Source organism: Halyomorpha halys, unplaced genomic scaffold (assembly GCF_000696795.3).
Source record: "Halyomorpha halys isolate HHAL.00 unplaced genomic scaffold, Hhal_1.1 Scaffold709.1, whole genome shotgun sequence".
In the NCBI taxonomy this organism is placed as follows: domain Eukaryota; kingdom Metazoa; phylum Arthropoda; class Insecta; order Hemiptera; family Pentatomidae; genus Halyomorpha; species Halyomorpha halys.
This window is the reverse complement of record NW_027112191.1, coordinates 1-26,292: the sequence shown is the minus strand read 5'-3', so window position 1 is coordinate 26,292 and position 26,292 is coordinate 1. Positions and strand designations below refer to the sequence as shown.

Genomic DNA, 26,292 nt, shown 5'->3' with positions numbered 1-26,292 from the left:
AAGTTACATAATAAAGTAAATAGATAAAAATAATAATTCTTATAATAAAACATAAGTTAATAACTAAACCAATGAAATTTATATATTTAATGAAATAAATAATTGACTCTCGTGATGAGCACTTTGCAGGGCTTCCTCAGGGCTTATAGCGTTCTAAATAGTCAGGAATGTCTTTTGTATGAGACTATCCCCCCCACGCCTATAATAAATTGTTAAAAAAAAAATATTAACCATGTAAAGTAATATTGTTTAATATAAGAAAATATAGTTTCGTGGAGTGCACACACATTCCTGATGAGGTCACATATCATTTATTTATTCACGGCTACATGGAAATGATGGGTTGAAGTTTAACACGCAAGTTCCTATTTGTTAATGGTTTATATGTGTTTACAGTGTACGTTAGTAAACAGAAATCATTTTGAGTAAATTAATTTATGAATGTTTTATAGAAGAAATTTCCTTAAATTATTTAGGCATGGAATATTTTCCCATCCCTGTTATTAAGGGAAAATGGGATTCCATTAATTAAATGGATTTAAAAATAAAAAAAAAACCTTCACAAATTAATTTATAATTTAATTAGCTTTCATTATTTCAAATGGAGTGGGTAGAGCACTGTACTTCCTGGTACAACTTCAGCTAAAGTAACATTAGTTTTATCTTATAAGAGTAGAAAAGACATCAGGCAGAATTAAAATATTAGAACAAGAAATCAGTTCCTTTTATTTTATAATTAAAAGCAAAATTATAATTTATTTTAAAATGAAATCTTTATAATGACATAATTCTTAAATGTTAAAATATATATTAAATATATAAGATATGTATTACGTATATTTATTAGATTTTTTAACTTTCATCTCTAAAGTTCTTCTCTTCTTATGATGAGTCATTTTTTATTTCTGAAGCTACACCGGGGCCAAACTTCAAATGTTTTATAATTCATACATTATGACTACCATGTAATAAGCAGTTTATTTATTTTATAATATTATTAATAATAAACTTGTATTAGTATTAGTATGTTTTTAAATGTTAAAAAATATAAATAAACAAAAGAATTGTTTACTTGTAACTGTAAATCTCAAAATATAATATAAAGAATATTTATGAATATGATTTTGGATAAAAATTTGATTTATCTTTCATAATAAGTTCCAATTTCTTTTTTTTTTATCTTCATTAACATCATAATAAAAATAAATTGCATAATTCCCTACTATATATTTAATTATTTCAATTCAATGTTCAGAAAAACAATAAAGCTGTCAAAGTTAAAAAAAAAATTAATTTCTCTTTTTTGTTTAAAAATATATTTTATAAGATTTAAAAAACACTTTATTAATTCTTATGAAGTTTTGGCCAATTCGGCCATCCTCAATGACAATCTTACGTAATTTTAGAATCATAATTAAAAAAAAAACTTTATGCAGGCTATTGAGTGTGATGTGAGAAATATTACAAATATTGTGATAAATTATAATATTGAAAATTAACTGTGTTATTAAAAGTTTAATTTTTGATTTTAAAAGAAAAATTGACAAAATAGAGTAATTTTGGACTGAATTAATGACTTGGGCAGAATAGCCTGCATAAAGTTTTTTTTTTTTAATTGATGTGGTTCTAAAATTGTATTTAAGATTGTCCTAGTGGATGGCCGAATTGGCTGAAACGCCGAACTTATAAAGAAATATAGATTGTTTTGAGACTAAAATTGGATAAAATTTGTTTTATTTAAACTATAATAACCAGTCTCAAGAAAGTGTAAATATTATATATTAATTAATAACTTTAATAAATTTCGATTCAACTACGCCATCACAATTTTTTGTCCATCTAAAACAATATCCCTTGAAAATAGAGCATTAATAATTGCAATTTATGCAAAGCTTCTAAACCTCTGAATATTAGCGTAGTAAACCTTTTAACGTCAATAATGGTATTCAATTTTAAACTATTTTTTCTCAAAATTATATATTTTTAAATATCTGTAATTTTTTTTATTACTGCTATAAAAAGTTACATACTTCACATTGAGTTAAAATTATCTATACATACACTTTGATATTTCCGTCATCGAGTTTTTGTTTTAATTTTATCTCTAGTGTTCATATCACTATCAAACTAACCACCGTTCATCTTGTAAGTTTTATATTGGTAAAACTTAGATAAAAAAAATTAGATAACTAAATAGTACTTACAACGTTCTATTTTTATGGGCATGGTTATGCACAAAATACAACCTTCAATGTTATGCAATTTTTACAATACAGAATGTCCACAAGACAATACAGGTGAAGTATCAATGCGTTTAATACAAATAAAAAATTGAAAAGAACTGTTAAAAGGATATGCCGTTAAGGGCTAGGCGAGTTTTATCAAAGCGATTTTATGTTCTTTAAAAAATTCTTTCTCATCACTGGTTCCTTTTTCATTGATAGATTATTCCCAGTAAACCACAATGGTCCCTATTCACCCCTCTATACTCAGTCCGCTGGTTTTCCTCAAGATAGTATCCTCGGTCCCATCCTCTACACCGTCTCTAGAGCTGACATTCTTAACAATCCTAACACTCTACCAATCTTCACCACGTATGCCGATGACACATGTAAGCTCGCAGTTAATATTAACCCATTAATTGTATCCCAAACTCTTCAATCCTACATCACAGCCCTCGAAGAATGGTATCGTAATTGGAGGATTAAGATAAATTCCAACAAAGCCCATCAAATCACCTTTACCCTTCGTCGTAAACCTACCTACTGCCCTACAGTTTCATTTGATAATGTTACTCTTACCCCTGTCGAACAGATCGGATACCTTGGACTACATCTGGACAAACGATTAACCTGGAATCCTCTAACAAGACTGAAAAGACAGGATACTGCTCGTCGATTTCGGCTATTACAGCACTTACTGGAAAAACGGCCTAAACTTCCAACTCATTACAAAAGACTGATCTACACGACTGTACTAAGGCCAATCTGGACATATTGAGTTGAGGTTTGGGGCTCCACTAAACCTTCGAATTCCTCTCGTATACAATCCTTACAATCCAAAATCCTCAATGCCCCTTACTTTGTCACAAATAAAATCATACATGAAGACCTTAATATTCCCTATGTAACCGATCTAGTCCAAAGCAGATATCACTCCATCCATTATAAACTTCCTAACCACTCAAACTCCCTAGTTTATAAACTTGCATCATCTTCCATTCCTGACAATCCTCCGAGGAGCCTGAAAAGAAGATGGCCACGAGACCTGCTAATGTAAAATGTCATTGGAGTGCTACCAATGGGTAGTTTCTCTACACGACTGTAACACTCCATTTTTACTAAGATCAAATTTACTGAATGTATTATATAATATACAGTTGTAAATTTCAATAAAGATATTTTTAAAAAAAACTGTTAGTTGCCTAGAGCTGAGGTTTAGGTTTTTTTGTTTAATTGTAAAATAAACTAATTTAATAAACAATAATAATAATTAAGGCTTAGTGGACCCAAAGGTTCTATGCCGATACCACCAATCGTTCTATATACATCTGTCCAATATTGCATCTCCAAACCCCAAATCTACAATATCAATCTCATTCGCCGCCATGATATACTTGAATTATATTTACCGGGTGCAGTAGTACCTATAATTCAGTACTGTGTAGCCTTGGGTTAGCTCATCCTTTTTCCGTCCAAATATTTTACATTTCTTAGGTATTTTCAAAAACCTTAAGACACAGTTCTTGGCTTAGTGTAAAATGCCACGTTTATCATCTGTAATAAACAGTGGGAAGGATAATAGTCAATTTTTACTTTAAAGATTTTGGACAAAATGCACGAGCGAAGCTATTTCTTAAGCTAATTGAAAATAATAAGTTTTTTCCGCCTTTAACTTGGCTTTCATTTCCTTATCAATTTCGTTTTTTCTATTCACAATAGAACCTAAATCTATCTACCTTTTCAAATGTATTCCCCCTAATGTATATGTCACCGAGTACTATAAATAAATAAATTATTATTATTTTTAAATTAATGATCTTCTACTAGAAGAGTTTCTAGAAACTAATATGAAATCGGTGAATGAACACAGTTTTTACACAGACAATAACGTTTCTGGGTTATCCCCCATCAACAAATTCACAAATTTAACATATGCTTACAACATTAACCCTATATCACATTATTCATTAAACAATTCATAAACTATTTACCTCATTAACGTTTTTATATAATATATAATTAACTCCTTATTTGTCACTTCGTGCTAATATGGAACATATTATTGTCAATAATTGAAACTTTTTATAATATAAACTTTGAAGATGGGGTATAACTCCGAAGCGTTGTTGTCTGTGTAATAAACTAATATATTTAAATAAGGAAAATTGTGTTCATTCACTAATTTTATATTTATTATTATTATTATTATTATTATTATTATGGCACTACACTGCCTGCAAGAACCCAGGCCTCCCCCACAACAGCCAACCAGTCTACACGGTCTCTTGCTTTCTCCTTTCATCCACCAACTTTCAAGAGCTTTAAAACCTCCTCCACATCGTCCACCCATCTGATCCGGCTGACGGTATTTATTAATAAATAAATAAATACCATATTATAAATAAATTCGCAACCGTATCCGTATTTATTTCGATATTTAGTTCCTTACTAAAGTTTATCATCACAGTTTTATAATTTCGTTATCCTCACCAAACAATACTAAATCATGAGCATATCCAAGCACCGGTATTTTACCACTTAACGCTAAACCCTTATCGGTATGCATCCAATTTTTAATAACGTATTCTAGCGCTAATTAAATAATGATTACCGATCCGTACTAGACTTACTAACATCTTTGGTGTTCCTAGTTCAATCTAAATATTATACACCTTCTGTCGATCAATGGATTCGTAAGCCTTTTTGAAATCTATATAAAGCTGATGAACTACCCCACTGAATTCCAAATATTTCTGTAAAATTTGACGTGACGAAAATAAATTGATCAATAGTCGAACGATATCACCTAAAACCACAAAGTAAGTTGAAATTTAATAAATAATAGCTATGTTAATTTATTCTTTGTGTTATATGCTCCAAAACAACGACATAGTATTGAATAAATAAAACATTAAAACACCAGTGATGCGGTGTGAGTTCTGCACTGTGATCTCGAAGGACCATGGTTTACCCCTCATACGTGGGTGATAGAGTGGGCTCGGGGATCCTCATGTCGAGATTGTAAATATTGTATATAATTTATTATACATTGTTTGATTACGTTAATTTTATTTATTTATTTTTCTGTTTACATCGCATAGAGAATTTATTTATTTACTTGTATTTAATTTATGTTTAGTATGAATGTGTTTAATTAGCACTATTACTCATTGCCCAAGTTTGTGGCAGATTGTAATAATACTTATCAATAAATAAAACAAAAAAAAACATTTATAAATATATAATTTTTACCAGGCCGTACTCCTCTCACCCTATTGTTTAGGTAGGGATCTATAATGGAATGCAAATTTTGATTTTAATAATAAAAAAATCAGTTGAAATAAAATAATAATTTATTGCCAAAGCCACTAGAATTATTTTTTTCTTTGTGACAAGAACATGGTTGTACTCCAAACAATTGTTGTATAACCAGGAAATATGATAATGTTGCCATTTTAAATAAATGGTTTCTTATTCTAAATTGGAAAATCGTTGTAAAAATTAAATATTTTCTAAAAGTATAATAAGATTATAAAGTATTTAAGTATTACTGTAAAGTCTTAAAATTCTGTATTTTTAAATCCAGTTGTCTTTCTTGTCCCAACAAAATTTTTTGAGGCAATTAAATTTTATTATTATTCAAACATAACAACTACATTAATCTTTAAAACAATATTGGATAAATAGTAAACATTGACTCATTAATGTAATTCTATATCATGTGTACACTATCTAATTTAAAATATCAGTCATATAAATAAATTATTTATATTTCTCTTAAAATTAAAAAAAAAAAATACATCAATACATGTACTCAAATAAATATATGTACAAATTAAGCAACATATATATCTTTTTGGAGGAATTTTATATCTGTTACGATCTTCAGGTCGTGCCAAATTCTTTTTAACTTAAAATAAATTTGAAATAATCAAATTTTTTATTGTCCATCCTAGACCAAACATCAATTTCTAGGACAGAAGGCAACACATTTCTCATTCTCTTAAATTTTAATTATTCTATTAAATCACAAGTAGTAAAATTTAATGATAAATAATCTTGCATGTGTAGCACATAAAATATGTTTTAAAACAAAAACAATCCTAAAAATCAATACAATGATAATTAATTTGCATATAATAATACTATTTTACTAAAAAATAAAATTATATAACATTATGATACAAATAAATTAAACAACCTTTGATAAAAAACAAAAATCTAAATTGAAAATAAAAAAAAAAAAAAAATTATATTTATTCCAGTGACGGTAAAACCGCTCTTACACGATACTATAGTCGTTTGCCTCAACGTTGTACCTCACCTTAGATTGAATGTGTGAATTTATAAATAATATTGTTAATTGTTTTGGAATTGTTAATGATCGTGTGTGTAATAAAAGCTGTTTGTAATAGGTGGTCCTTGAGGATAGCTGAATTGGCCGAAACGTCGGACCTATTAATGGAATAAAAATATTTTGAGACTAAAATGGATAAAAATTTAATTATTTAAACTTAATTAATAAATATTATGTTCAATGAGCTTGACTTGGAATCACATAAATGATTTATTTATTTTTTTATTTAACCAGATCGGCCTGGTGGGCGTAAGAGTTACATTAGTTTTTTTTTAACAATTGATTATGGGGGGGGGGTATAGTCGCTACAAAAGACACCCCTATTTATATACAACGTTATAAATAATAAAAAAAAAAGATAAAATAAATCACAATAATAATTCTTAATAAACCATAAAAATAAAGTTGATAAAAAAAAACAATGAAGTTTCTGGATTTAACAAAATAAATAATTGACTGGAAAAAAAGAAAAGAAAGTTAAGGAAAAGATGAAGAGAGAAAAAAAATTTAAATAAAAAAAAATTTTAGAGTGACAATAACAGAACTGATAAATAATTTATAATAGGATGTCCTGCAGAAGCCAGAGCTTCAGTCTTCAGGTTGTGGTTGGGTTTCCCAAGTTGTAGGTCACTGCTCCTTTAACTGTAGGTAACTGGGAGTGGAATTTCATGAACCATTTTTTTTTTATGTAATCCTCTATTGTCTCATTCCTCTATCTGTAATTCCCGATGCAATTGGCTGTTTCTTAAAAACCAGCATCCATTGCAATTCTTACGACTTTCTTTTGAAAAGATTGTAATTTTTTTCGTTTTCGTAAAGGATGCCGATCTCCAGTCTTCAGAGCCATACATCAGCAGTGGTATGAGAATTGTTTAAAAATAGGAATAGCTGTTTCTTGTTTTAATTTTGGATTAGGTTTGATGGAAGGATGAAAAGGAAAACTGGAAGGAGCAATTGAAAATAAACTTTGGGATGCATAATGACTTAAACATTTTGTACGGAGGTCTCGTACCTCGCTATAACTGGATCAACTCTGAAGGCTTAATCCTGGAATCCATTTCTAGTTTAAAAGAATGATTCCTTCATTTGAAGATAATTTTGGTCCCTATTTTACTAGTCGATTCGTTTTGTTTGTATTTTTTTTAATATAGGAGATTCCATCCACCCCCCATATAATTTTATTTTTTCATAAAGCAACACAATAATTAATTTTTCTCTTTTGGTTCAGTATTGTCGAAGTCATTTAAATCATTCTGATTCGTTTCTGAATCTGTTTTGCAATCCTTCTTCTGTTTCAAGCAGAGCTCCAATCTACTTCGCTGGGATTCTCGAAATCATATTTCCGTTTTACATCCACCATTTTTCAGTGAAAACCTAAAGAAAACGAATTCAGGCTGGCAACAACCTCATAGGTCTTGGGACTATTTTACAGGATTTAAAAGATTTTAAAGACATAAGGGTTACAAGAGAGAATACACAGAGAGTCATTCATATTTTAATATAAGATAGAAAAAGATGGCGAGAAAGAAAAACCCTGAGAAAATGCATAAGTGAGAGGACGGTATTTATGTAGTCATAACAATTTTAACAAACGAAGGGTTGGGGTATAAGCTAATTGTAAAATTTATTTAGTTTTTAAAATAAAAGGATTTTCTGTTCCTTTTCAAAGGCTTTCAAAGCCTAATACAGAAAAATAAATATAAACTATTTTATATGCTGAAATAAAATGGTTTATATCCACTACACATTATTTAAAATATAATTTGATTTTTATTAAACTCCAATCCCACATCACCACCCTAGATGTTCCGAATGGTGCCGATTTGGCCAAAAACAGATATCAATCCTTCCATGATAAACTTCCTAACCACCCAAAATTGGTTTCTCCTCTTGCCTTCTCCTTCATTACTTGATAATCCTCCTAGACGTTTGGAAAGAAGAAAGCTTCTATACCTTCACCTCTAGAGATGTTACAGGAGTCCAATCACTGGGTAGACTCTCCACACGTCTGTATCATTTCATTTTATAACTAACATCACATTTACTAGTTGTATATGTTTTTAATACAGTTGTAAATAAATTAATTTTTAGTATTTATTTATTTATTACTATTCACAACCATACATGATAATACATTTAATAAATTTGATATAAATTATAATGGAGTGATACAGGGGTGTAGAGAAACCACCTATTGGTACACTCTAATGACGTTTTACATTAGCAAGTATCGTAGCCATCTACTTTTCAGGCACCTCGGAGGATCGTCAGGAATGGAAGAGGAAACAAGGTTAGAAACTAGTGGGTTTGGGTAGTTAGGGAGTTTATAATGGATGATAATATTGAGTAAGGATATCTAGTTCAGGCTAGGTCGGTTACATATGGAACATTAAGGTCTTTATGTATGATTTTATTTGTGATAAAGTAAGGAGTATTGAGGATTTTACGAAGGATTTTGGACTATAAGGACTGGATATTAGAAGAATTCGAAGGTTGAGTGGTTCAACTCCGTATTTCCAGATTGGCCTTAAGTCAATACCTACAGTCATGTAGATCAGTCTTTTGTAATGAATTGGAAGTTTAGACCGTTTGTTTTCAGCACTACTCACTACACATTATCTTAAATATAATTTGATTTTTATTAAACTCCAATCCCACATCACCACCCTTGATATGCCGTATGGTGCCGATTTGGCCAGAAACAGATACCAATGCTTCCATGATAAACTTCCTAACCACCCAAAATTGGTTTCTCTTCTTGCCATCTTCGTTACTTGATAATCCTCCTAGACGTCTGGAAAGAAGAAAGCTTCTATACCTTCACCTCTAGAGATGTTATTGGAGTTCTATCAATGGGTAGAATCGCCACACGTCTGTATCATTTCATTTACTAGTAGTATATGTTTTTAATACAGTTGTAAATAAACTAATTTTTAGTATTTATTTATTTATTACTATTTACAACCATACATGATAATACATTTAATAAATTTGATATAAATTATAATGGAGTTATACAGTAGTGTAGAGAAACCACCTATTGGTACACTCTAATGACGTTTTACATTAGCAAGTATCGTAGCCTATCTTCTGTTCAGGCGCAAGGTTAGAAACTAGTTGGTTTGGGTGGTTAGGGAGTTTATAATGGAAGGATTGTATCTGGTTCGGGTTGGATCGGCTACATATGAAATATTAATGTCATTATGTATGATTTTATTTGTGACATAGTATGGAGCATTGAAGATTTTCCAAAAGATTTAGACCGTTTGTGTAGTAAGTGCTGCAATAGTCGAAATCTACGGGCAGTTTCCCGTCTTCTCAGTCTTGATTGAGGATTCCAAGTTATTCGTTTGTCCAGATGTAGTCCCAAGTATTGGATCCGGGGGTACGGTCGACGGTGGTCGACGGGGGTAATAAATTTATTTTTTTTATTTTATTTATTTATTGATATTTACAACTGTATAAAAAATACAACCAGTAAATTTGATCATAATGACATAATGATATGATACAGGATGTAGAGAAACTACCCAGTAGTAGAACTCTAAAAACAGTTTACAATATAAGGTCACGAGGCCATCTTTTTTTCAGGCGCCTCGGAGGATTGCCAGGAATGGAAGAGGAAGCAAGGTTAGAAACTAGTGGGTTTGGGTGGTTAGGGAGTTTATTATGGAATGAATAATATCGGGTTCGGGCTAGATCGGTTACATAAGGAACATTTAGGTCTTTATGGATAGTTTTATTAGTAACAAAATAAGGAGCATTGAGGATTTTACGAAGGATTTTGGATTGTAAAGATTGGATACGAGGGGTAATAAATTAAATTTAAAAAAATAATAATAAATCTCCCATATCCACCAACAAACGTTTATAATTAAAAAAATAAACTGTTGCGAATTATTGCATTGTTAGTAATTTTTAATTAAAGAGAATTTTAATTTTTTATATATATTTTTGAGTCTGAATCTGATGTTAGAATTACAAAGCTAAAACATAGTATGGCAAATAAAGCATACATATATACTAAGACAGTGTTAGTGTAACAAACCCAATTCTTATTCCAGTCGAAACTAATTTTTATGTCTAACATAAGCGATCCTTTCCTATAATAAATCAATAAATTAATAAAAATCATGCAGGGGTTCGTGATAAGTCTGTCGGAATATCCCTCTATCGGTTGGATAACCACCTTTTAAATTTGAGTCTGACTGATAACGAGTCATTAATATGCAATTTCTACAGCATAAAAAATGCAACTGCATATCACATCATGTAGATATCGGGTTTTAGTGCAACCATTCTCGCTGTGACTGTATTCCTGACCCTAAGCTATGTCAATCGATTGGCCCACACAATAAGTGTAAATTTGCAAAGGCAATCGGGGTGTTTTAACATCGCACAATAGTTCTCAAAGGGGCCACGGTTCATTTACGCTTGAAGGGCTCACATAAAAAAAAAGAAAGTTGATCTATATTTTATCGCCAAACTCTTAAAAACCACAAATTTTAATTTTTTTTAAATCTGACACCTAATTTCTCTAAAAAAAAATCTCTAATAGAGGAAGATATTAAGCTATAACTTTGAATTTGCCATTTGGAAATTCCAAAATTTAATCGGAAATTATACATCAGCTAAATATAAAACTCAGATATAACGTAAAAATTTATGGAAACTGTATGCCTTTACTTTTACAATTATTTAATTTTCAAATCTGCCATATTGTATTTGTAGAAATTCGTTTTAAACATTCAATGATATAATTATTTTCCACTTATTTAAAAATTTGATTTTTTTTTTTCAACAATCTTATTATTAGTCGATATAAATTAAATCGTTTGGAAAACAAGAATATTTTATTTATAATAATTCCAGTTCTCGTATAAAACTGAACAGACTTAAAGTAGAACTTAATTTTTTGGACTTAGGAACTTTGTACTTATATACAACAATATAAATAAACTAATTAATAACTTGGATTTTTTACTCTATAATGCTTACTTAATACCTTTTTTTATCAATCCTCCTTTTTTTTTTTAAATAGAAATTAAATCGTTTGTAAAACAAAAATAACATTATCTATCACTAGTTTTGTTACTAAACACGTTTTATAAAATTTATTCCACATTTAAATCTTCTTATTTTTTTAATGACTCATTCGTAATATATATTTTATTACATTTAGTGAATTGATACATCTAGTTAATCGGTTTTCAACATAACCCCATAAAGTATTTTATTAATTTCACAGGTTTCGATGGCAAATCAGGTAACTTGTAAGGAAGTACTGTTACTAGAACAACGGTTGTGCAAGGAGGTGATTTGGATAGAATCACGCTCGACCGCCAGATTTTTATCCCATTAAGAGTATTCAATTTTTATGAAGATGGGTGGACCCCAGGAAGACTCCAGAACCCACAGGGTTGACTCACGGCTACAGTGTAACAGAAAACAATTTTCTGTCCAGCCGGATTCGATTGTCTTACGTACTTAGTAATTCAAGATATTGTTTGATTGTGGAAATTTACGTGAAAAGGTGCCACTGCGTGATGCAGAACAAAAAATCTGGTGAATTGATCACGTGACTTTCAACATAACGTTAAGATGTATCACAATGAAGCATCATCAATTGAGGCTAAGTATGAAATAATTCCAAATTGTGCAAGGGAAGTTTTATTTCGAACTCTTGACTCATTTCCCTCCAACCTTGATCGAACTGAATCATCCGATCTATAAACGTGGTGAACATAAATCTAAAATTTGCTACATTCCTGAACTAGTTTCTACTAATATTTTACAAAGAGACTAAAATGTTTTATAAGAGTGCAAACACGTCCTAATTCCTATCTCGTTCAATAAATACTTCGTCAAATCAGATCGACATTAAAAAATCATTCTTCATGTTTTAAGCTTACTAAGTTGTGTTAAAAATTAAAAGTAATGTATATATGAATAAATAATTATAAAATTTATGAACTATCGATAAAAAAAATTATAATATCTTATAATGTCTATAAAATCGTATTTTTTATATTTAAGCATTTTTAAACTTGAACAAATCCCTTAAAAATTACAAATGTTTTTATTTAGAGTTAGAAACGGTTTAATATTTTTTTGTAAGTGTGAATTTTAAAGTCTTATTAATCATTATCCTTTTATAAGTAGAATATAATTATACAAATATAAGAATCTATGAATCATGATTCAAAAAAATACAAGATTAAGTTAAAAAAAATATAGTAAATCTTGAAAACGGTCCACAATATGTACTACTAAGTACTGGTATTTGGTGGGGGGAACAAGTCCAGTAAGTGGGCCTAGTGGTCCTTTTTGCCAACCCCTGACTGCTACCTAAGTTGCCGCCGCGTACTAACCAAGGTGGGAGTGTCGAGATTCATTCTTCGGGACCACCGAAAAATGAGTATTTAACTGCCCCAGGTGGGAATCGAACCCACAACGTTCCGAACCGAGCGCACTGGAACCTGCGCCCCAACCCAAGAAGATGTTACAAATTTTCGGTGTATTTTCTCAATCTAGTTCGTGACTGTTTTTATTATTCAATTATAATTAATTATATCCATAAAGTATCAACACTATTTATTAATTACTTTAAATGTCAAACGTTTTGGCCAATCTAGTCATCATCAGGGACAATTAACTATAATTTCAAAGCCTCGCATAAACTCTTAAAGATTTGCAAGCTATGCTATGCCATGTCTAATATAATATAGTAAAAATTAACCTATATTTGTCAATTTTTCATTTAAACATAAACACTTTTAATTGCAAATTATCATATATTGTTATTATTGTATAATTATTGCCGTTGATAAGTAATTGATAATTGTGTTCAGATAATTTGGAAGTAAAAGTTAAATTATCATATATTGTTATTATTGTATAATTATTGTCGTTGATAAGTAATTGATAATTGTGTTCAGACAATTTGGAAGTAAAAGTAAAAACACGCCTCTCTTTTCCTACATAAATTGTATAAATATTCGAGATTTAATAAGAGTAATTTTACAATAAATCCATGTTGTTAGTTGCTATATCGTTCTTTGTACAACTTTTCATTTATACAAGAGAAAATTTAAATACAAAACTTACTGGACAAACGGTTTAAACTTCTAATTCATTACAAAAGACTGATCTACATGACTGTAATAAGACCAATCTGGATATACGGAGTTGAGCTTTGGGGCTCCACTGAACCTTTGAATTCCTCTCGTATTCAATTAAAAATTCTAAATGCTTCTCACTATTTCACAAATAAAATTATCCATAAAGACCATAATGTCCCATATGTAACCGAACTAGCCAGAACCAGATATCATTCCTCCCATTATAAGCTACCTAACCTCCCTAACCCACTAGTGTCTAACCTAGCTTTCTCTTCTATTCCAAACAATCCTCTGAGGCGCCTGAAAAGAAGATGGCCACGTGACATGCTAATGAAAAAACCTCATTAGAGTGCTGCGAACGGGCAGTTTCTCTACCAGCCTGTATCACTCTGTAATAATTTACATCAAATTTACTAAATGTATAATTATTTTTGTAAATTCCATTAAAGATAAAAAAAAAAAAAATCTTTTACATTGTAAATTTCAATTCATATTCCAATGAATTTCAGTAACATGTTGTATTACAAAGATTACGGTGGATATTAAAAGATTAATGAGTGTTGGTCTGTATCATTATCAAGCCAAGGAGTAAAACCATGGACTTGCTAGCTCTAATTTGAACAATTGTGCGGCGAGATGAACTTTTAATTTTAGACCACGGCCCAACCGAAGCGAGGACCCCCTAAATACCGAACTATCCGACCCCTGCCAAGTTTAGAAAGACAGCTGAACATTTAACTGGTAATATCCCCCCCCCCACCTCAATACCTCCCTCCTACCACCTTGCTCTGGATCTTGAAAAATCACATTAGAAAATTTTGGTTGTTTTCTTTTAACTAAAATAAATTTATTTTTTAAGCGAACCGTCCAAGCGGAATTCTCGACGCTTCTCGAGACCGGATTGTAACGAAAATAGCTACATTCCGTTCCTAGCTAACGACATAAAAAAAAAACCTGCCGAGTTTTGAAGGTCTAGGTGATGAGGGAGATCAAATAGTCTTTTAATATTAGTAAAAATTCCAAAAAAAATTGTAAACTGTGCAAAACATTTCAAAGATATATTTCAAGTGTCTTTTAATTTCACTTTAAGGATACAACTATGTTTATATATTTTTTTCCTAATTCTTTAGTTGTTTTTTTTCTTAATATATCTCTACTTCAGTTGAATGATTAATGTTATATAATTTTTTTTAAAAATTCTCTCATTTTCAAGGTAAACAAACTCTGTCTATTTTGCAAAAGTTATTTCAATAATGGTTTGTACCACATCCCCCTACATCGTCCAACCTTTAAAGAAATAATACAATATATCTTATATATACAATATATATAACCATATCCGTATCTTATGACCTAAAAAACATCGAAAATTTATTGAAAATTGATAGTGAAGCTAAATTAAACAGACTCTATATTTATATTGTAACGGTAATTAACAATTTTGATTTTGTAAGTGGCATGTAAATGGTTTTCAAAGCCAATTAATATATGTACTTATATTACGCTTTCGTTTATTTAAAACAATTCCCATTATTTTAACTTTAATATAATGGAGTAATTTTTTATTGTTGTTATATTGAATTAAAAAATTACATCCAATACGGTCCGACCAGCTGATAACATCCAACGGCCCGTGCTAAAATAACAAATAAAACATATAGACATAAGTGAAATGTAAATATTACAGTTTAGACTATTAGGGCCTTGTGGAGGCTATACAATTTTTAAGCTAGATAAGTGCAATATGTATTGATCTAAAGTGATAGAATTGATATTTTAATTAACAACTACTAAAATGAAAATAAAATAAAAATAACTGAAAGGATTTTGAGGTGAATAATAAAGCTGCACATTTACAATTAGTGAATTAATATAATAATGAGAATAAAACAAAATGATACAGAATATTATAAAAACAAGGATCCAATAATATCTATTACTAAGCACATACATTTCTAATACAGATTGTAATATAGTAAATAAATTATGTGGAGTTAAGAAAAAAATACAGGCAGATATGGTCATTTGGTGAATCAAAATAAATTATTAGGAATCATGAAAGTAAGAAAGAGCCCTGTTAAATATTTCTTTTTTTGTGGTTGACTTATTTATTAGTTATTCTGGTAAGCGATTCAACAGATATGGTACGATATAGTCTAATGTACGTTTACCAAATTTATGGTTTGATAAATTTAATTTTGTTTCTAACATTTTTTAGATATATCTATAAATTTAAAAATAATTCTATAAAAATAAAATAGTTTATGAGGTAAGTTCCAAAAATTTTAAGATTTTCTGTTATAATGAATATTATGTTTATAGTTTTGTATAATCCAATAGGTTTTAGTTTTTGTTTATTGTTTTGTTAGGAAGCATTTGTTTACCTTTCGTTTATTTATTTTTTGTAATGGAGCACTAGACTCAGGTTTTGTTTTATAAGTATGTTTTATGTAATGAATTTTTCTTTCACAAATAAAATATACTCTATTCTATTCTATTAATTTAAAGAACAAAATAAACTATAAACTCTGACCGTAAAATTTTGGGATGTATATGAATTTTAAAAAATAATATTTTTAATATAAGCCAAAAAAATAAATTGGGTAGGAATAATTGTTATGATATAATTAGAAGATTTCATTAAAAAAAAATTCCTTAATCCTCTTCAAAAACAAAACAAGTAATTAAAAGATCTTCATTAAGTAAATTCGGGCACCTCGGACGTTCGAGATACGCCCATTGCAGTCTCTGTCTCTTCCTGCGGTACGATCCAACTTCATTCTCGCCACATGGCTGGTCAACCTCAATTTATTAATTCCAGGTAATTATGTTAGGTTTTCACAACATTTTTTTAAACTTCTTTGTTGCAATGGTACCTCCATTAACCAGTAACATTATGTTCTTTGGTACGGACCATAGTTCAGAGGCGTGTTTGAGCACTGGTCTAATCAAGGTCATTTATAACATCATAAGATATTCCCTAAGCCCAAAATAGGGTGTATGGTTATTAAATAAATATTTGTTTTATTTCGAGGTCTACATCATTCGAAGTGTACATATGTAAAAGTATCCACTTTATGAAACCTGTAAGGGTTGTTTGTAATTTCTACAAACTCCTGTTTTTCATTGTACATTCCTCATGTGTTTTGATTGATTCTTGATTAATACATATAAATATCTTCTCTGCTATCCCATCAATGAAAAGAATGTTTTTTTCGATGCTTTGAATAAACGAGCAACATATCTCCAAATCTGCACAGATATACAACTTTTCCAACCTACTGTAAATTGTTATTGTTTTAATTTTTTTTTCAAACCATCTTATCCAAGAATTTGCCCAACCAAATTTGTCTGATCTTTTTTGTTCCTTTATTTTTTATCTTTTCCTTACATTCGGATAGCCATTTGTTTCGTTCATAATCATAACAAAATCCAATGGATGAATGCAACTAAGCAGTATAATTTAGAGGCTGTTACCTCTCGAATAGACTTGATCTCATCAAATAGTATCAAACGCACTTCTGAATCTGACAAATAGATGATGTATGAGCATTGTACACTATTCCTTCTCGAGAATAGTCCTAATGCTTAAACTTTGGTTAACCCCGTGTCGGATTAACATAATCCGAATTTTCCGGCCCTTTTTTGGTTTTTGTATAAAGTCGGGTCAGGGGTCTCTAGGGTTAGGGGGTAGACATTCAGGATACCTGGAGTAAGGCACGATGTAAACAGCCTCCCTAATAGACTCCTGCTTTTCTTTTAGCAAATTGTTATAAGACTGTTAGTAGAAGATATTAATTCCTCAATAGTTAGCACACCCAAATATGTTTTCCTTTTTATGAATAGGACTTTAGGGTAACCTTAATGAAAAATTTACATCTTTCTTCTATCGTGAAAAAAAAATCGTTTTATTCAAAGAGATTTTTGAAGCTATGCACATTACCCACACTTTTAATTGTAACAACCTTTTCCATTCCCATATCTTTAAATAACCGTATATATTTGGAATACGCCATATCATAATCATTTATGGACAGTCAATTGCATCGGGAATTACAACTGGAGACAATAGAGAATTACATCAAAAAAAGGTTCATGAAGTTCCACTCCCAGTTACCTACAGTTAAAGGAGCAGTGACCTACAACTTGGTAAACCCAACCACAACCCGAAGACTGAAGCCCAGACTGCTGCTGGACATCCTCTTATTACTTCTATATTTATCAGTTCTGGTGTTGCCACTCTAAAATTTTATGTTAGTTTAACTTCTTTTTCTTTTCTTTTCTTAAATTTACTTTCTTTTTTTCCACTTAGAAGTCAATTAGTTATTTTGTTAAATCCATAATGTTATTGTTGTCTTTGTTATGAACTTGACTTTTATCTTTTATTAGAAATTATTATTTTAATCTATTCAGTTTATCTTAATTTTTTTTTATTTATAACATAGAATATAATTAGGGAAGTCTTTTGTATGAGACTATACCTTCCCTCCCCCATTAACCTACAGTTAAAGGAGCAGTGACCTACAACTTGGGAAACCCAACCTCATCCCGAAGACTGAAGCCCTGGCTGCTGCAGGACATCCTGTTATAAGTTATGTATTTATCAGTTCTGTTATTGTCATTCTCAAATTTTATTTGATTTTAATTTTTTTCTCTCTTCATCTTTTTCTTAAACTAACTTTCTTTCCTTTTACATTAGAAGTCAATTAGTTTGCTAAATCTATAAATGTCATTGTTTTTGTTATTAACATTACTTTTATCTTTTATTAAGAATTATTATTTTAATCTATTTACTTTATCTTTTTTTTTATTTATAACGTTGTATATAGTTAGGAATGTCTTTTGTAGCGGCTATACCCCTCACCTTTAATCAATTGTTTAAAAAAAACTAATGTACCTCTTATATTAACCATGTAAGGCCCACCAGGCCGATATGGTTAAATAAAAAAATAAATAAATCATTTATGGGATCCTAAGTGAAGCTCATCCACCATAATATTCATTAATTAAGTTTAAACAATTACACTTTTATCCATTTTAGTCTCAAAACATTTTTATTCCGTTCATAAGTCCGATATTTCGGCCAATTTGGACATCCTCAAGGCAGTCTATTGTAAACACCTTTTATTACACATGTGATCTTCAACAGTTCCAAAATAATTAACAATATTATTTATAAATTATCGTACCTTAATACAATTTTAGAACCAAAACTTTAAACTACTTCATGCAGGCTGTTCTATCTAGATCATTTCTATCAGTCCTCAAATTACCCTATGAGACATTAAAACATTACGGAATCATATGAATTTCTTAGATTATGTATAATTACCTAATTAGTCAATTCTTTAAATTAAAATTATCTATCACAGGCAACAGTAAAATTTATCACAGCAATATTTGTAACCTTATTGCTTATTAACAAATTTATATGATTCCCTAATGTTTTAATGTCTCAATCCTAATGTCTTTAATTTCTAAATATTTGGTTCTAAAATTTTATTAAGTTATCATAATTTATTAATAATATTGTTAATTGTTTTGGAATTGTTGAAGATCATATTTGTAATAAAATCTGTTTGTAATAGATTGTCCTTGAGGATGACCGAATTGGCCGAAACGTCGGACTTATAAATGGAATAAAAATGTTTTGAGACTAAAATGGATAAAATTTTAATTATTTAAACAATATTAACCAGTCTCAAGAAAGTGTTGAAATTATAAATAAAATAATATTCATAGTTCAAGAACAACAGAAATGAGCTTTAAATTTATATAAGTTCATATTACTTACGGCCCATATAATCATTAACATAATTTTCTAATTACTGAGAATATCCAATATAGAGGTCCTGTGGAAAATATTTTATTTACCAAAGTCAAAAGAGATGTTATGTTTTTACATGCAATGCAACAGACGTATTCTTAATATATTGTAAACAAGAGTAAGAGTTAAGAGAATGTTTTTTAAAGAAGATGCCTGAGGTCAATGAACTCTTTGTTGAAATATTTAGTATAGTTTAATTTGCTACAATGAACCTTTTGAATTCGGAATTATTTCCCAAAAATGAAGGAACTATTTCGGAAAAATTTGGTTACGGCAAAGCAGTAAATTTTTTTTTAATTTTTGAAATGTTACTAATACACTCAAAATATTATAATATGTAATATTTTAATAACGATTAACATGGAATGATAACATATGGCGTTAACAGTGGGGCGCGCTGACCAAAATACGTCGACTGACGGCTGATTAGTGAGTCTCATTTCGCTGTGGGTTAGAACACATGACAAATCACGGTGGCATTAAAAACCTAACTGGAAATGCTTTCAAAGGCCAACTCATTAGCTGGGATTTGATTTTAGAACCATTTTCTAAAAAAAACACAATTTCTGAAACTTTTGTTTTAATGTTATCTTTATTCCATAGTTATTTTACTTGGCTGCCACATCGTTGGAGGGATTAAAAACATGTATTTTAAAAATTAATTAAATTCTCATCGCTTGAAGAGAAAGAAAGAAAAGTTATTAGAAAAAGTCACTGAAAAAAAAAGTTCTTTTGAAACTGTTCATTAAATGCTCTAGCATTATTAAATGTTTTAACTGTGTTGTTAACCATATAAATTGCTTTTATATTTTACAAAGGTTTCCGAGCTGACAAGTAAGTGGCATTTTTTTTTTTTTATGCCTACATTATTTACAAGCTATTTATTTACATCGATTCGATTAAATGAAGGTCTATTTCTACTTTTGATAATTATATTTTCTAATTAAATAAAATCTTTCATTTGATAAAGAAAACATTTGAATTTTTAAATTTAAGTTTAAAAATAAATTGACAAATTCTGAAGTGCCCAATTTTAAAATAAATGAATCATTTCTCATTGTCAGTTGACTGAATAATTGGTACGGAATTTTTCTATTACTCGTTACAATGTTAAAGACCAATAGTAAAAAATAAAAAGAAAAAAAAGAAAAGAAAAAATTAAATAATTAATTAAAAAGATGTAGTGAGAACAATCGCATACTATTATAATAATGTTATATTTTTAAAATATTAATCGTATCAATTTTAAAGTTCAAATTTGAAAAAAAAATTGAAAAAAGCTTTAAATGTTTAAATAATTAATTAGTGAGCAATATTGAGAATAATCGTATAATATTATTATAATCTAATATTTAATTAGTAAGATGTATTGAGAATAATCTTATAATCTTTATCGTTTCAATGTTAAAAGCCAATATTAAAAAAAAAAAAAAACTTAAATTTTAATAATTAATTAGTAATGTGTAGTGAGAATAATTTTATAATATAATAATATTAATCGTTTCAATATTAAAAGCAATATAAAAAAAGCTGAAATATTTAAAAAATTAATTAGTAAGGTGTAGTGAGTATAATCTTATAATATTATCATAAACTAATAATCAATTAGTAGTGTTTGGTAAGAATAATTTTATAATATAATAATATTAATCATTTGAATGTTTAATAATTAATTAGGTGCAGTGGAAATAATCTTCCTTCTTTAAATATTTTTATTTCAAAAATAAATCATTGATTACAACATTTAGGGGCCATCGCCATTCCGTCATCCCCTAACCACCACTCCGACTCAGATACTTAAACTTGGTAACATAAAATTAGGCTTCCAAGTTTCTTTGCTGCATCTCCTAGGGCCAAGAATATCTTAATGCTTGCTTATTGCTCCGTAATACCAGCTTAATTGCTGGATATCAAAATCATCGGTATACCATAAGAAGTGGACCATGATATTGATCATCGTACGAAATGAATCCCGGACGTACTGCTTTTCCCCCCTCCCAAGATGAAAAGGAGGCAGACAAGTTCATCTCCCAGCTTTACACTGCAATTCGTGCCCAGGAACTCCGATCTCTTGAAACTATAGACATCGTCGATCCTTGGCCACGCGAATTGGTCTTTTTGCAGAAATTTAATGCTTACGGAATCACACCATGGAGAGGACAACTCGAGAGGTTGTTGGTACGAACCATGTTTTCCATGAAGTAGGCATCCCACAGTTCCATAACCCTTTCGGGATAACTCTGCGGTATCCTTTCTACCGTGTGAGAGAGGATATAGGCACACAGTACCTATATTTCTTTCCCTGAAGCAAATCCTCCATGACTATACAACATCCTAGATAACCTCGATTCAGGTACAAAGAGTATGATCATCACTGTTATACTCAGTACATTTGAGTTGGTATCATGTAACTGAGGAGTGGATTAATTGCTTGGAGAATCCACAGGATTCGAACCCACAATATTTGTGTTCGTAATCAGGTACATTTTAGCGGACAGTTTAACCTGCTAAGCCACCACGGCTTTCATTATTGTGTATGGAAATATACAGGTACATTTAAACATTAAAAATCAGAAATAAGAAAAACATGAATTCAAAACATTTATTAAGCATAAAACGTAAATAAAAAAAGAGCAAGAAACTTTCCAAACAAAAGTGTCATTCTAAAATATAGATTTTTTATAAAGGTTATAGGAATCAATTATTAAATATTAATTTGTATTTTCATACATATTAATTTCTAATCAAATATGAGCATACAACACATTAAAATCTTGTTAATACTTGCAGGAGATATTATTTCCACAAATATCTATTAGTAATTTCCAACCAAATTCTCACTCTTGTTACAAGCCCAATGTCCACCAACAATTGATACATATTTTCCATCATATATGATGTAGTGAATTAAAGTTTCTTGAGTGAAAATATTAGACATTAAATGTCAGAGTAATAAGAAAATATTAAACGGGCGTTAACAAAAAATTATAACCGAACTTATATTTCATTGTAGGCATCAATATTGTATTGCTGGTAATATTACGAAATCTATATTGTAAATTTAAATTATGATGTTAAAGAAACTTTTAGAAATTTTTTTTTTTAATCAGAATTCTACAATCAATTACAATTTCGTACTAACTTGAATTCACAAGAATAAGAGATTAAGAATAGCTACCATATACGTGGCTTATTAATTTAATTTAAATTTTATTCAAAACGTTTTAAAAGGTTGAAAAAAAGGTATTATAAAACATATCAAAGACAAATTTTATCTCTTGTAAATCTTTAATTTTAATTATTCATTATATTGAAACATTAAAAATAATTCCAAGCAAAATTATTATTACTCTATTATAGCCAGAATAAAATTTGTAACTTTAAGTTCAATTGTTATGAACGAAAAATTAAAAACTTCCTAGTTTGTATCTTACATAACATGATAAAAAATTATTTTTTAATGAAACTATCTATAATAAATAGGTAAAATAAACCTGGATATCTTTTAATGAATAATAGTTTGTAATATAATGTTTAATGTTGTAATAATGTTTTACAAACTAAATAGATTTATTTAGAAATTGTTTAGGTTTTTTTTTTTTTTTTAAATTTCAGAAAATGTAACGTTTTGAAAATCTATACTTCTTTCTTTCTTTATTTTTTGTCCCAAAAGTGTCAACTAACAAACCTAATTAAAATCAATTTAATGAAAACTATATAACACACTCAACCAATTTATTTTTGTTATAATTATAATATTGCAATATTAAAATATGTTATTGAAGTTAAGATTACATTAATCAAGTCCAATATAATGTGTATTTACTTACACAAAGGAAATAAAATTATTGTAATTTTTGGATTTAAAAATCAATAAATAAATAATAAATATGAATTAGGATGTGTAAGAGGTTACAAATTTAGAAATAAATTATAATCATATAATTTGTGAATCATATGCATGCCTATCAACTTAGTATTGGCAGCTAAATAAATATTTCCAATTTTATATTCAGAAATTTAAATTCAATAGCAAAATTTACACAACAGATTATAGATAATCTTTTTTTTAGATTACTCATATGTTTGGACATTAATTTCTAGATTTTTATTCACTAGAGAAAGAAAACAAATTGCTTTTCATATTGTGTGAGATTTTAGATGAGAATTAACACAAAAACAAAATGTAATAGTTTTCTTGAGCGATATTGCTATAAATATCAGCAAAATAATTGCGTAGGAATATTATTGAAATTGATAACTTATTATTAGCTAGAAAATTATAGAAAATTTTTCTTATAAAAAACAAATTTTGATCGAAATTTTTGTTACATGTTAATGAAACTTAGAAATCTATTTATCATAGTAGTTTTCCACGAAAAGCGGGTGTCCATGTTAATTATTAAATTTATTTAACACATACTAACTCATTACAGATTTATACCACTAAGTATGTTTTACTTAAGGTTATTGAATCCCTAAAACATACTCAAATTTGTTTTTAATTTTTAGTACTTGAAAATGAATTAGATATTAGTTTTATTATTGAACTAAAATTTGCAATAACATCACATACTTGAAATACAAATATTTCTTTACAGTTTTTAGTAAACTAAAAATTTACTACAAATCCAATATTCTGTATTTACAACTTCATTACACACGGAATAATATATCTGAATATTTCTCGTCCGCAAATATTTCGGAAAATAAAAAATTTTTGTGCAAAAGCTTTTATAAAAAAGTAATAATCTTTTATGTATAATATGCTTTTGAATTTTATTTTTTAAACGAAATTAAACTTTCCTGTTATAACCAACAATTCTATCTAAGTATTTTGTGTAAGAAAAAGAAATAGGCGATTCGGGTAATCCCAGGTTTCATGAAATGTTAAAAATAAATTGGATCTAAATGGCTAAATTTTTTCAAAAGACTGCTGAAAGCCAAGAATGGGTATAACAGACGAATATATAAAAAGATGAAAGATCTTCCCTATAATTTCTTTAATTAAGGGATAACAATGATTTGAAAATTTTAGCGTAATTAAGGTATACATTAACAACACCATTACTCCTACAACAAGATATTTCTTTATTAAGATTTTTAATAAGGGGTTTATTTATTTACAATAAGGTAGCGAAACATGTCAACATTACATTTATTGTATTTAAGGATTAAAATTCACCAAATTCTAAACTAGTGATAATTTAAAAATTTTATACCCGGTTAATACCACATACACAATACCAATGTATGGTGTTTTTCTTTAATAACAGCCTGTACTATGGTTTTGAATCTTGTACAAGATATTTCCAATAATGGCAAATATCAAGAATATTATAAGCACTTTGAGGAGAAATGATGAATGTATAATCAGTGTTTAAGACACCTCAACCGTAAGCTGGTTAAGATAATTAATTTTTTTTTAATTAATGATAAAAAAAAGTGAAGAAATAATATGTGACTAATGAATGATTGGTGGACATTAGTGTGTTGCAGAAGTGGAAGACTCTACCGTAAGAGATGAGACCGCTGTTGAGCATGGACAACTTGATGGTGTTTGGTATGGAGACCAGGGAGACGCTACTCCCGGCCTTCTTCTTTTTCGGCTTCTCGTGGTCCTGAAACCTGGAGCTGGAGCGGGAGCGGTGCTTGGTCCCGCCGGACCCGGACGCCTGGAGAGACGACAGCTTGGCAGCGATACCGGCACACGACTGCCGCTCTACTCACCCCTCCCCGCCTCCCCCCGCCAGTCGCCGCTTAGTCCACTTCTTGCACCGCCGAGGAACTGTCTTGTGAATTCACGCTTGTTATGAACAACTTAATTTTATTAAATTAAAATGAGTTATATCTATAAAGTCCCAACACTCTTCATTAATAACTTCAAATGTCCGATGTTTCGGCCAATCTAATTATTATTTCACAGCCTTAGATTAGGGAGAGAAATGCTTAATTTAGCCATGCTGCCTAAGTACACTGGATTGCTACAATACACAGCATACCAATCAATCCATGATCAGATATATTACATTTTTTTTTTCTATTTTACAATTTTATTTCATTTAATTGACAAATTTATTCTTCCTAATTCACTCTCTCAGACTCTCTCTAGTGATCCACCACTCATGTTCGATCCGTTAAACAAATTAAACGAATTTATCATTAGATAGCAATGTAAAATCAAACCAAAGACATAATAGTAATATCAGTAGATGATTTTACAGAAAAACAAATAAACGAATACATTTTAAAAAACTAATATATAGTTAGTTAAAAGAAATACTTAAATGAATAAATACGTTAACAGATATAATTTAACGAATAAATAAGTTAAAACAAAAATCGACAGGTCCAAAAAAGTAACAGTTTAACATTTTCAGATTATTCTGCCTTGGTCAAAATTTACCTATATTTGTCACTTTTTCATTTAAATATAAATTATTTTAATCATAAATTATGTTACTAAACTTGTTTAGTAGATTATTATTATTATTTTTATCTCAATATTCCTTATTAATTATTTTAAATGTCCAACGTTTTGGCTAACCCTTCCATAATCAGGGACACTCTAACTAACTCTAAATAACAGCTTTTATTACAAACTTATTATTGAATATTTTAAAAAACATTATTTTTTTTTCTTAAATATCAACAAGGATGATAGAGGGCAAAAATGTCCTTAGAATTAACTAAAGCCCAAACTGTACAAAGATAAAATTATATAAGAATATCTCCATAGAGGCCTGTGGAATCTAAATTTGGTTG

The 26,292-nt window shown here is 29.2% G+C and overlaps 1 protein-coding gene across 1 annotated transcript in view; it reads right to left on the bottom strand.

Moving 5' to 3' along the window:
* Ptp36E (protein tyrosine phosphatase 36E) overlaps positions 1–25,228 on the bottom strand; it is a gene marked incomplete in the record, with an annotated part of 427,312 nt that extends 402,084 nt beyond the window's left edge. The window contains 1 exon segment of the mRNA XM_067050192.1: positions 25,043–25,228. Coding sequence (XP_066906293.1) covers positions 25,043–25,070 — 28 coding nt within the window.
* Positions 25,229–26,292: the final 1,064 nt, after the last annotated feature.